Genomic DNA, 14486 nt, shown 5'->3' on the forward strand with positions numbered 1-14486 from the left:
TTTTTATTAACTTATAAACACAGACATGTAAATGTGAACACTAAAGAAACTACTGACACAGCATAATTCTTTTATTTTATGTTCAGAGAAATTGTCCAGTTGTCATAGAGGTGTTAGGACAATAAACTCACCACAGCCTCCTTTTATCAACCTCTCTAACCATGACTAAACAGGAAAATTTGCATATCTTGATTGCCATAGACTCAAAAGAATATGAAAATTACATTTTTATGAGTATGTCAAATAAGAGTGTTAAGTATCCTAGTGTGTGATTTGCTCTGCTGTTGAAAACAATTAGCACATGACTAACTGTTGATATAAACATGTTTTATTTTATTTTTACTTGCAGTGCGTTGTGTCAATTTGACTCTCGCAATATCAATATGTATACCAATAATTAGAGCCTTATTACAAAATATATATATGGAAAATATCACAATGAAGTCGACCCCAAAAAAGTACTAGGGCTTTCAAAACAGGATTTAAATTGCTCACATAGCTGAATACATTATGCAGAACAGATTTACACTTTCCACCAATTTAAATCCTTGGACTTAATGGATTAACTCGTTAGCCTTGAAGTTTGTTTAAAATGTTTCGGTAGTATAGGTGGTTGGTACATCTAAAGGCTTTCACAGCCTTTAAGTCTTAAAACATTGGGACACTTGAAAGAGGTTGTATGCATGATCCACACCATTTTGAATTCACTGTAACTAAGCAACTCGATAATTAATCCATACGGTATATCACAGTTTTCTTTTTTATGTCCTGAAATTTTTTGTGGTTATGATGTATAAAAAAAAACTGGATAGACTCTGTATTGACTGTATTACTAAAATATAGTTACAGGAATGTATAGATGCCCTTATTAAAAGCTACTGTATTAGGAAGAAAAAAATAGACACATGATGGTTCATGGATGCCCATTCTGAGGCTTGGGCTGACCCGAATTCTAAAGTCTGAATCCAGGCTGGGAGGAAATTTCATCACTAAGTATCGATAAAAAAAAGTTGTAGGGGCAGGAACATAATTATACATCCAGGTCCTTGAATGCCAAAAACTAGTAAAGTGAGAGAAAGCCATTTTCACTGAATAAAAAGATTTGAAAACATTAATACAAGTATAAGGCTTTTCTTTGTCAGATGCACTAATATCACTATACATACGCATACACACACATATATATGTATGTACGATTATGTAGTGATATAGAGCAATGTATGTAAATGTATTGCAAGAAAAATGTGAAAAAATATCTAGATGGATTTAGCTTTTAAATCATTAACAATTTTACTATAATACCGCCTGCAACTAATTTGCATCTTGATGTTTAACTCGCAAGTATTTCTGGGAAAAATCGGTAGTACTTCCTGCCCAACTCGCATGAGAACTCGGGTAACTCGGTTAACTTTAAAATATAACTCTTCACCACCATCACGACCACCACATGCAATTACAGTACAAATACTTCTAATTTTCACTTTAAAAGATACTTTACCGATGCACTCACTGACGCCGCCTCATTGTCTTCCTTTGGTAGCAACATATAAACAAATACAAATGTTAACCATTGATAATGCACATTATAAACAAGACTACCAGAAATAATTCATTTGTGGGCTATGGATTAATTCAGCACTATCTATCAACAGATTATATATATATATATATATATATATATATATATATATATATATATATATATATATATATATATATATATATATTATATATATAATGTAAGTCTACGACGGACTGTTTTAATGGCCTTGTAAATCACCCTTTATGTAATATACATCTTAAAATGACATGTCTGTTATTTACTCTAGTAGTAAGTTTACCTGAGGATGTGAATCATCTGCCTTTGTTGCCAATATACAAAAGTCCCCACAGGTGGTTATGGACATTAGGCTCTTGACATATTTGACATACTTCTCATTGTTCTTGGTATCCCAGAAGACAACACAGTACTCTGTGCGGTCTGGTCTGGTATGTGCATAGACAACAGTGTTGGAGCAATAGCCCCACTGGAATGAAAAAGAGAATTTATTGATAAAAACCATCACAAGTTTTCTAATGAATCAGATTGCTCTGTTGTTGTATAATACTATATACTGTATACTAGACAAAAGACTATATATATCTATATATATATATTATATATATATTATATACTATATATATAATATATATTGATATATATAATAAATTTAATTTAGGAACTAGTTTAATGTGAAACAAAAAAAATATTACTGCAGCTACTATATACAGTGCAAGCAAACACACACATATTATACTTGTCAAATTGCATGAAATTGCAAGAGCCAGCTGCCCTTTTATTAAGGGATAATGGCATTGCTGTTCAATACATTTTATTTATCTATTTATTTATTTATTTAAAAGGAGGGAGTCCCATTATCACACATGACAATGCCAAGGTAATGTAATTATCATTAGAGTCACATTATAGTTATTGCTATTATATGACAAGTGTTTTGGTATTTTCTTTTTTTAGGTCCTAGATTAAAAAATAATTAAATACTGTCAGTTACTGTACCATGGATACAATGTTTGTTTATCCAAACTGTACTGTGTTACATTATATTATAGTAGGATAACAAAATTGGGAATCCAAATGAAGTGAATGCCAGAGATTCCATGGCATTGTCTAACAGTATAGTCAAAGTCAAGGTGATATGGGTTATCACCCTGAAATGGGTTAGTTCCAAAAGGATATGAGGGAAGTGCATTTCTTATTTTTAGGACAGCACAAATTGTCACAGTAGACTTCTAAACTATCTGCCAGAGATGCCTGAGCAATGTAACAAACTGTTTAAGGTGCATTCATTCTCTTTGGCAGCATGTAAAGCTTACTCTAGTACAATTTAAATTGACAGTGCCTTAAATAGGTAATAATAACCAAGGCTGTAAAAGGTACAGCTCTCATTAGTATAGCAGTCACAAATCCCATATAATTTCCACTTTGACTCAAACTCGGATTTATGCTGCCACCACAATTAAACACAGTTCTTGTAGGACACCACTTGTGCAGTGCCTCACACATGAAAACAAGGCATAATACAGGTTCATAATGTTTGTGAAGATCTAGTGTGGTGGCAGGATGAACTGGGGTCACTTGAGTCAAAGTGAAAAATATAAAGCCTGGAAAGCTAAACCTAACTCTATAATACAAGAATAAGGGCTTTGTAGACTGAGGTTTTGCCACATGTTAATTATGATTGTATGATTTTACAGCATACTGCTGAAAATGTTATGCTTATAATCACTGTTTTTGTTCCAGATACTGCTGTGAGACACTACTGTACCAGCTGTCAAACAAGTAAATCACCTTGTAATCTGGTCTGATGTTGGCAAAATATATAAAAGAATCTACAGCTAGTGCAATCCTTAGCCCTCCTCCTTCCCATGACACTGCAGACATCTGTTTACCAGGAACCTTTAATGTACGCAAATGCTGTTTAAAAAAACAAAAACAAAACAAACAACATTAATGCACCCAAACACATGATTACGTGGTTGTGTCATCTAACCTAATATATATATATATATATATATATATATATATATATATATATATATATATATATATATATATATATATATATTAGACACACACACACACACACACACACACACACACACACACACCCCGTATTACTTCATTTTGGCGCTGCAGCATTTATTTTAAATTGATCAAAATGACTGCGGTGCTTAAAAGAGGGCGGCCTTTATTGATAATACCACGATTTTCAAACGCTGCAATATTTGCAAAAGACTAGTTCAAGATCTGCAGTTAGCAAAGACATGGAACTCCAGGTTTGTGTCTGCGGCTGGAGCAAGGCGACAACGGTCAGGGGTTTGAAGATTCATCAAGGGAGAATGAAATGCTTGAGGGAGAAGGGACAAGGGCCTCGCATTGATCAGTACTTCTTACGAAGTCAGTCAAATCAGTCGAATGAAATCCAGCGACAGGAAGCAAACCACAGTTCGCAGGATATCAGCACCCCTGTCATAGACGTGAGGAGGACTTGCATGGACACAGTTAGTGATGAACCTAATGATCCTTGTGAACCCGGTCAGACAAACCAGCATAAGAGAGAAAAGAACCTCAATGGGCACAAGCCTGGAGTTAAATGGCCAAGAGCTTGTGAAAAAACTGCATGGGACACAGTAAATACAGATCTCTGCTTTGCATTGGAAAGGTTAAGTGGAACAGTTGAAAAGAAGCTGGATAAATTTGGGGACATCATCTACGCATATGGAAGTGAGAGGTTTGGAGTTGAAAAAAGGAAGGAAAAAGTACAAACTATTCCTGGAAAGTCTAGACGGCAGCAGGAGATTGAACGCTTAGTTAGAGAAAGGAGACAGCTGAGGAAGCAATGGAGAAGAGCAGAACAAAGTCAGAAGGAGGGACTCAGTCTGTTTAAAAGGGTCATAAAAGATAAGCTTGCAACATTGCGCAGAGCTGAGCGCCTACGGAAACGCTACAAAAAGAAGGAGCGTGCGAGAGCTAACTTTTATAAAGACCCATTCAAATTTGTAAAGAAGTTATTCACCAGTGAGAAGAATGGCACACTAAAAGCATCTAAGGTTGAGCTGGAGAGATATTTGGAGGAAACACATACAGATTCAAAAAGGCAGGAGCCTATGTCAATTCCTTCAGACATCCCACCTATCAATCCACCAGAATACCAAATGGAGGACTGTGCACCTAAGTGGAAAGAAGTAGAGCAAGCTGTGAAAAAAGCAAGGGCATCATCATCTCCAGGGCCTAATGGAGTTCCATACAGAGTGTACAAGAGTGCTTCAGGAGTTCTACGAATTCTGTGGAAATTGATGAAAGTGGCATGGGAAAAACAGGTTGTACCAAGAGCATGGCGCCGAGCAGGTGGAGTCTTTATACCTAAAGAAAAAGATTCTACAAGCATCAGTCAGTTTCGTCCTATTTCCCTATTAAACGTAGAAGGCAAGATTTTCTTCAGCATTATTGCTCAGAGATTGTCAACTTACCTATTAAAGAACTGCTTCATTGACACTTCAATACAAAAAGCGGGCATTCCAGGTTTCCCAGGATGCTTAGAACACATCAATGTGATCTGGCAACAAATTCAATCAGCTAAAAAGGAGAGGAAGGAGCTCCATGTGACATTCCTGGATTTGGCTAATGCATATGGTTCAGTGCCACATGAACTTCTTTGGGCAGCATTTGATTTTTTCAGTGTACCGATGACAATAACAAATTTAGTGAAAGCCTACTTTGGAGATTTGCAATTTAGTTTTTCAACTTCAGAATTCAGCATTACATGGCAATGCCTAGAAGTTGGAATAATGGCAGGATGCACCATTTCTCTACTGGCTTTTACCATGGCAATGGAAGTAATCATTAGGGCATCAAAATGGGTAGTAGGAGGAGAGCGCTTGGCTTCTGGAATGCGACTACCACCAATTCGAGCATACATGGATGACATGACAACCATGACTACAACAGTAGCCAGCACTAATCAGTTATTGGGCAAATTAACCAATAACATTGAAAGGGCATGAATGCAACTCAAGCCCACTAAATCAAGGAGCATCTCTATAATTAAAGGCAAAGTAGTAGATAAAACATTCTTCATTAATGGTGAGGCAATACCAAGAGTCTCTGAGAAGCCAGTGAAAAGTCTTGGGAGATGGTACGACGGGGATCTAAAGGACACAGTTCGTGTGGGAGAAGTTAGACAACAAGCAGTGGAAGGGTTGAAGAGCATAGACAGCTGCGCTCTATGAGGCAAACTAAAACTCTCGTGCTTTCAGTGTGGTCTACTGACGAAGCTGCTGTGGCCACTGACTGTGTACGAGGTTTCTTTGACAACAGTAGAGAAGCTGGAAGCTTTAATCAGTCCATACATCAGGAAATGGCTGGGAGTTCCACGCTGCCTCAGCAGAGTGGGACTTTATGGTAAAGGAATACTGCAGCTACCAGTCTCTGCTCTAACCGAGGAATTTAAGTGTGCCAAGGTCAGACTGGAAATGACATTAGTAGTCACATGACAAATGCGTAAGGGAGGCAGCACCTGTGTTGAAAATTGGAAGAAAGTGGGCGGCAAAGAAAGCTGTGGAAGATGCAAAGGCTGCCCTTCGAACTGGTGATATCATAGGGCAAGTTCAGCATGGAAGAGGGGGTCTTGGTCTCGGTTCAGCTCCTCCTACATGGCACAAGGCAGCCCCAGCTCAAAGGAGGAAGCTGGTAGTCAATGAGGTGAAAAAGCAGGAGGAGAGGATGAGGTGTATAAAGGTCATTTCCCAAGCCAAGCAGGGAGAATGGATGAGATGGGAGAGTGTGGAACAACGCAAGATTGGCTGGCAAGACCTATGGTCAATGGAACAGAGCAGGATCAGTTTCCTCATCAGGTCAACATATGATGTTCTCCCATCACCACAGAACCTAAACCTCTGGGTAGGAGAAGATCCCTCCTGTCCTTTGTGTTCATCACCTGCAACATTAAGGCACATTTTGACAGGATGTAAGGTGGCTCCTAGCCAAGGTTGGTTTACTTGGCGCCATGACCAGGTGCTGCGATGTTTGGCCTTAGCAATGGAAGACAAGCGTAACCTGACCAATAAGTTGCCACCTGTTCGATCAAAACATTACACACAAAAGACAACATTCCTCCGCCCAGGAAAGCAACCACGTGCTAGATGGAGGATCTCGTCTCTTCGGGGGCATTACATGTACATAGTCAGTGTAACGGCGTTTATTCAAAGGCAGCCCATATTATAAAGCTGATATAAAACTGTGGCGTCAATACGAGGGCGGCAAAACTGAAGTGATACGGTATATGTATGTGTGTAAAAAAATAAATACAAATAAATTTTTATATATATATATATTTTTATATATATATATATATATATATATATAATATATATATATATATATATATATATATATAATTACACAAGCAAGCTTATGTTTATATTTCATGCCTTAAAAGTAGACACTGGTGTTTTGATGAACAAAAACAAAGAATCCTCAGTGCTCTAGTAAGGTGAATAGCATTTCAAGAATGGAGCAAATGGATATATCAGAAATAATTTGAAAGTGGAGTAAGTAAACATGAAATCTACAGAATCATAAAGAACAATGGAGAAAAATCAACCAGAACTGAATAGCACAGGTTCTTACCTCTCCAAAAGGTGTGTAAAACTGTACAACGTTGACATCCTTATCCTGGGATGCTACTTTCTGCGAGCCTCCCATGGCTAGAACACTCCCACAGTAATTCCACTGGATGCTTACCACAGTCATTCCAGTATCAATCATTACAGGACCTAAAGAACATTATTTAAACAAGTCACACAAAGAGAAGAGGCAGGCAGTGGATGACAAATCACTAAAACCATTTTTTTTTTTAGTAGAAAATAAACCTCCTATATCGCGATATTATATATATATATATATATATATACACACACACACACACACACACACACACACACACACACATATATTATGTATACTGTGCCTTCCAAAAGTATTCAGAACCCCTCATATTACTGAATTACAAATGGTACATTGAAATTCCGTTCTGTTTGATATTTTATTTTTAAACACTGAAACTCAAAATCAATTATAGTAAGGTGACATTGGTTTTATGTTGGGAAATATTTTTAAGATAAATAAAAACTGAAATATCTTGCTTGAATAAGCACTCAACCCCCACACATTAATATTTGGTAGAGCCACCTTTCGCTGCATTAACAGCTTTAACTCTTTTTGGGTTAAGTATGTACCAGCTTTGTACACAGTGTCAGAGTGATTTTGGCAGATTTACTCCAGGTTGTTCAGGTTGGTTGGACGACGCTTGTGGACCGCAATTTTCAAATAGTGCCACAGATTCTCAATGGGATTGAGATCAGCACTTTGACTGGGCCACTGTAGGACATTCACCTTTTTGTTCTTGAGCCACTCCAATATTGCTTTGGCCTTGTGCTTGGGATCATTGTCCTGCTGAAAGGTGAATTTCCTCCCAAGGTTCAGTTTTTTAGCAGACTGAAGCAGATTCTCTTGCAGTATTTTTCTGTATTTTGCGCCAACCATTCTTCCTTCAATTGTAACACGATGCCCAGTCCGATGAGAAGCATCCCCACAGCATGATTCTGCTACCGCCATACTTCACTGTAGGGATGGTGTGTCTTGAGGCATGGGCAGTGTTAGGTTTGCGCTACACATAGCGCTTTGAGTTTTGGCCAAAAATCTCTATCTTGGTCTCATCTGACCACAAAACCTTTTCCCACATCGCAGCTGGGTCACTCTCATACTTTCTGGCAAACTCCACACGTGCTTTCAGATGGTACTTTTTGAGTAACGGTTTCTTTCTTGGCACCCTCCCATACAGGCCAGTGTTATGCAGAGCTCTTGATATGGTTGACTGGTGCACCATTACTCCACTCCCAGCCACTGAACTCTGTTGCTCCTTCAAAGTGATTGTTGGCCTCTCTGTGGCTTCTCTCACAAGTCTCCTTCTTGTTTGAGCGCTGAGTTTTGAGGGACGGCCTTTTCTTGGCAGTGCCTGGGTGGTGTGATGCAGCTTCCACTTCCTGATTATTGATCCAACTGTGCTCACTGGGATATCCAAACACTTGGATATTATTTTGTACCATTTCCCTAATCTATGCATTTGTATTACTTTATCTCTAACCTCTGTAGAATGCTCTTTGGTCTTCATTTTCCTTCAGATTCACAGCCTTACCAATGATCCTTCAACAGTGGGGTTTTTATCCAGAAAATGTGACAGCAACTTTAATGGTTCACAGGTGGAGACCAATGGTAAGGTAATTGTGTCCTCGTTAGGGCAATTTCTTTCATCGGTGCAAACTGGGAGCTTCCACAGCACAGGGGTTGAATACTTATGCAAGCAAGATATTTCAGTTTTTTATTTTTCTTAAAAATATTTCCCAACATAAAACCAATGTCACCTTACAATAATTGATTCTGAGTTTCAGTGTTTAAAAATAAAATATCAAAGAGAAAGAAATGTCAACATACCATTTATAATTCAGTAATATGAGAGAATTGGTCAGGAGTCTGAATACTTTTGCAAGGCACTGTGTGTGTATGTATGTGTATGTATGTATGTATGTATGTATGTATGTATGTATGTATGTATGTATGTATGTATGTATGTATGTATGTATGTATGTATGTATGTATGTATGTATATACATATATATATATCTATATATAGTATATATATATATATATATATATATATATATATATATATATATATATATATATATATATATGTAACCAAAAGGTTGAAATGATTAAAACATGTTTTAATTCAGGATGTTTTGGACATACACAGTTGCAGACAAAAGTATTTGGGCAGTTTTTAAAAAATGAAAAAAAACACTAAGTGATTCCTATAATTTCTAATTGTTCTATTTAAAAGATAGAAATTAAAGTAGAGATTCAGCTTTAAAATCAAACAACATATTATTACATAAAATGCATAAAATTAAAAATAACATGCAAAAACAAATGTCACACTTTGACAAAGGTATTTGGGCACACTTACATTAGCATTTTGTGTGCCCACCCTTTACTTCCTTTACAGCTTGTAGACTTTTTTTTGTATTTTGAAACCAGTTCCTGGCATCTTTCCAGATATATTTTTGGCCATTCTTCAACACAAACATCTGAGTTCTGCAATCTGCTTTGGTTCCTTTTTGCAATAACAGGCTTCAAGTCAATCCACAACATCTCAATGAGATTCAAGTCTGGGGACTGAGATGGACAATCCATAACTGGAATCTTCCTTTTTTCAAACATTCCTTTGTAGACTTCGCAAAATGCTTAGGGTCATTGCACTGCTAGAATACAAACTTCCGTCCAATAAGCACTGGGTAACAAATGAGAGTGCACAATTTCTTAAAATTTCGCAGCATTATTTGATCCTTCCACAATACAAAGGTTGCCAGTGCCTGAAGAAGAAAAACAAGCCCATACCATCACACAACCTCCACCATGTTAACACTGGGCATGATGAACATTTCTTTAAAATATTCTCCTCTCTTCCTCCAAATACATCGCTGCTTTCTTGGTAAAAAAAAAAAAAAAAAAAAAGTTATATTTTGGATTCATCTGACCACAAAATTTGTTTGAAGAAATCATCAGGCTTCAAGTATTCAATGTAAAACTCCAATCACTTTCTTGTGTGTACTGTTTTTAACAAAGGTTTGCAACTTGTTTTTTTTGTTTTTTTTCCCCCCATGGACGTTCACCTTGTTATGCTATCACTGAATTGTTCACTAGTGAATTTCTTGATCATCTTCTCTCAATTCTTGTGTCAAACCTTTTGCAGTAATCCGAGGATTTTGCTGAGCTCCTAGAACGAGTCTTCTTCCAGATTTTACAGAAATAGTTTTTAGTCTTCCACACCTGGAGCTAGTTGCAGTAGTTCCTGTTCTCCTGCGTTTGTAAATAATAGCTAGCACAGTGCTTTTCAGTAAACTGAGTCTTTCTGCTGTTTTTCTGGTAGTTGCTCCTTTTTTGTTTAGTTGTATCACTGCCATTTTGAGATCACTCTTTAGTTTTAACCATTTTTGTTACTTTTTTGAAACACAAATTTACAGTTTATGTATTTTATAATTATCATCAGGTGCTGTCTTTCAATAATGATAATTGTCAATAATTAGCAACGAACAGGTTTCATAAAAAATATGTTGATAGTTTGTCAAATTAAGAAAATAAGTTTTTCCATGTTATTTTTCATTTTATGCATGTTATGTAACACTTTGTTGTTTTTAAAGCTGAATCTCTAATTTAATGTATATTTTTCAATAGAAACATTTTAAATAATAGAACTGTCCAAATACTTTTGTCTGCAACTGTACATCTATATATAAAATCTATATATAAAATCTGTTTCATATACTTACTTTCATCATTCTCATGGCGCATTATTTGACATCTTCCATTATCAAAGCAGACTGCCAAGCAAGGGCAGTCTGGTTCAACATAGCCTTCTGTTCCAGGATACCAATGTATTCCAGCAATACTGATTGCACCCGTCACATTGGCAAAGCAGTTCATAGCCATCTTTACCTGCATAGGGAACATGAACACCACATATTACATACCATACATTTCAAAGTTTTAAAAATAACACTGTTTTCACAAAATATACTAAGACCTGTCGATCTTATAAAAGAATATCAGCATTGTTAATGTTCAATAGTAATAAATTTTACTAAAATAACAGCAGTAATTTTATTGGCAAGAAACACCATAACAAACCTGTACATTCAGATATTTTAATTAAGCATTAATGCCCGTCGCAGGGTTGAAACTGACAACAAGCGTTAGGTGTCGCAAGCCGGGGAAACTTAATCAAAGACAGGGTCAATTATCTAGCAGGTAATGAATGCTGTGGTGGACATTTATTCTAAACCGAACAAATGACTTGACTTACAATGAAGTTCCCTTGATTGTCATATATATGGATTTCTCCGTTAGCCATGCCAAAAAGAAGAATCTTGCTATCAGGTGACCAAGCAACATGACACAGTTGGATACCTTTTAGTTCTTTTCCCCAAATCCGGTTACCTATAATATAAGCATATATCATGAAAGCATGATTTAATTTTCAGTCTATTAAAAAAAATCACAGGCTATTGTTATCATTTACGAACAAGAATGTCACTGTTATAATGTACCGGTACATCTCCCACCACAACACTGAACACAAGACATAGATGCCTCCACATATTCTGATACTCAGTAACTTAAGAATGTCATGGCCTTGTATTACACATGGACTTATGGAAGGAAATACAGTGCTTACCCCTAGATACTGAAACTCTAGAAATTAGGAACAAAAAACACTGTCCTTTCAAACTTAATCATAATTAGACACACAGTCCTCTAGATATGTTTCAGAGGTAGGCAGACACCATATGCCCCCAGATTATGATACACTCAATAACCTTTTCAGATTTACAATAAATGAAAAACTGTAGTTTGATATATGTAAATATGTTTTATGTACAGATTTAGGCCATTAGTATCATTACCTTCATCCACTGAATGCACATGTAAAAACTTGAGCATAGTTTAAATACCGTTCTATACCACAGTAAATGAGCATCTATGATCAGACACTGCTAGAGAATAAATAAAAATAACACTTGTTTTTTTTTTTTTTAAATAGAAAACACATAATCTGTGTATCATAATATTTACCATCTACTGATCCAACAATAACAGCGCCATCTTCATAGACAATGCAGATCTTCTGCCCGTCCGCATTCCAGCTCATACTTCGAACAACTGATTTGTTCCTATTGTTTATCATCTCCTCATACCAAGAACCTGTCAAAATAAATGTCACTAAACACAATGCTTGTAAAAATGCAATTCAAACTACAGTCCCAAAGTGAACCAGTTGATCAAGGCAGTAATAGTTGGGGCATCATGAAATAACTGTGTACGTTGTTGATGGTGTTGAAAATGCTACTTTAAGGAAATTCATTTTAAATTAATTTAATTTACAAAACAATACGAAAACAGCTTTACAAAGATGATACAAATGTCAAAAGCTTTCATAGAAACAAATATCCCAAATATAAAAGAAACTACAATAAAAACAGTATGCTGTTGCATTGCAAATGGATGCACTTAAATAAATAAAAATAAATTTAGAAAATGTCAATGTATCTGCTTCTCATATAAAAAATTACAGGAAGATCATATTTTTTTTGTTTGCTGTGAAAACAAAAATAACGTTCAGGTGGACTGTCCTGTAATTAGCTGGAACAAAAGCCACACTAGTCAGTACCTTTATAAAGCATCCACACAATAATGAGGCCATTTTGGTCACTTGTCGTCAGTTTCTGGTACTGTTCATTCCAAGTCACCACCTGCACAGCACCTGTATAAACACATATGGGGTGGTTCACTACTCAGACCTAATGTACAATTTACACTCTGTGAACAGATGTGCATAATCCATTTAAAAAGAAAGAGAGACTGTAGTCTAATGTGTAAAAACTTTTAACCAGTCACAGTAAAATGTCATCAACGACAGATCTGTTAACAGTAACCAGGGTAGACAAATATACTGATACACAGTACATTGCATATATAACTCACCACTATGCCCTTCTAGTGTCTGATTCATTGACAGATTGCTGGGAGCTGCCAGTCCCTTCAGCTTGGCATCATCTATAGATTTCAAAACATTAGGAGTCAATATAAAACAATATAATAATAATATCCTTATTTTTATATAGCGCCTTTCTTAGTGGACCACCATCACAAAGCGCCTTACAAAGGTAGGCTGTGAACTGTGCATTAAATGCAGAGTCTACAATAGGACACTGATTTAACATCTCATTTTTTATTTGTATTGTATTCTGTAATGGTGTTTACAATCATTCCAAGTGGTTCTTACCACAGTTACTCAAATACTGTTTGCTTCCTCTAGTTTTTTTAATAAGTCAGCATTAGTGGTCGGCACAGGTAGAAAATCCAGAACCAGGTACCCGTCGTGAAAAATACCTGGATGTCTGGGTGAGTTCAGAAGCTCCTTTTCAGTTATAAGTTCCCAGCCAAAAACATAACAACATAGGACAGGATCAGCCAAACTGACTTTCCTGAAGTAAGCGCCTGCTTCGTCTGCTAACCACCCACTCTGTATTGCCAGAAACAGTTTGATCAACAAAAAAAACAAAAAGAACAAAAAAAAAAACACACACACACACACATGTTGTTTTTTTACTTCATGAGAAAATAAGAGATTTACCAGCTTGTGTTTCAAGTTTAAGAACCTTAAGAAGTCCTTCTTCTCCTCCACATGCAATGAATCCCTGGTCTTTGTTCCATGAAACACATCTCAGATTTATGTTATTGGGAATTGCAATCTGAAAACATGAGAGCAAAATGAAATAATAAAAAATTACAGACAGGATGAAAGGAGATTATGCAAGGGTTCTACTAAAAAAAAAATCTTGGATACACATTTACCCAGGGTTTAGGTGTACAACTAAAGCCAAAGGTTTTGTATCTCCCTATAGAACGAACACATTTTGCTTCCTAAAGTCAAATGAAACCTGCTGAAAAATGTTACGTTAACATGCTGAATTACATACCCCTTTGTAGTTTTCCACTTAACAAAAAACTGACAACTGAAAAATGTGACATTTTGAAATCTAACATCCACTTTTGGTAGTTTCTTTGGTTACATGACATTAATTAAAGGACCTAAATTATGTTCAAACAGGTTCTGTTTTGTTTTTTTAAATCCTAAAATTCTTGGTGACGCAACATTTTTGTTTTACTGCCACAGGTTATAGCTGTCTGAGAATGGAACCTGGTAGATAAAAGTCCTACTCACATATGACAAAGCCAAAAGGTTGTTTGTTTTTTGTTTTTTTTGTTTTTTACAGAAGGGTCCAGGAATAAACAGCACATTTTA

At 36.2% G+C, this 14486-nt stretch overlaps 1 protein-coding gene across 2 annotated transcripts in view; it reads right to left on the bottom strand.

The window, feature by feature from the left end:
- wdr35 (WD repeat domain 35) overlaps positions 1-14486 on the bottom strand; it is a 36940-nt gene that overhangs the window by 20780 nt on the left and 1674 nt on the right. The window contains exons 2-11 of one of the 2 annotated variants that reach the window (XM_041249829.1): positions 13815-13932; positions 13163-13234; positions 12849-12941; positions 12254-12382; positions 11484-11617; positions 10951-11116; positions 7190-7335; positions 3350-3475; positions 1842-2027; positions 1499-1531 (exon numbers count right to left, since the gene is read on the bottom strand). In XM_041249829.1, the coding sequence (XP_041105763.1) occupies positions 1499-1531; positions 1842-2027; positions 3350-3475; positions 7190-7335; positions 10951-11116; positions 11484-11617; positions 12254-12382; positions 12849-12941; positions 13163-13234; positions 13815-13932 (1203 nt within the window). The remainder of the gene's footprint in view (positions 1-1498; positions 1532-1841; positions 2028-3349; positions 3476-7189; positions 7336-10950; positions 11117-11483; positions 11618-12253; positions 12383-12848; positions 12942-13162; positions 13235-13814; positions 13933-14486) is intronic. The other variant, XM_041249830.1, reaches the window with a different exon arrangement.

This window comes from Polyodon spathula, chromosome 5 (assembly GCF_017654505.1).
Source record: "Polyodon spathula isolate WHYD16114869_AA chromosome 5, ASM1765450v1, whole genome shotgun sequence".
Taxonomy (NCBI): Eukaryota; Metazoa; Chordata; class Actinopteri; order Acipenseriformes; family Polyodontidae; genus Polyodon; species Polyodon spathula.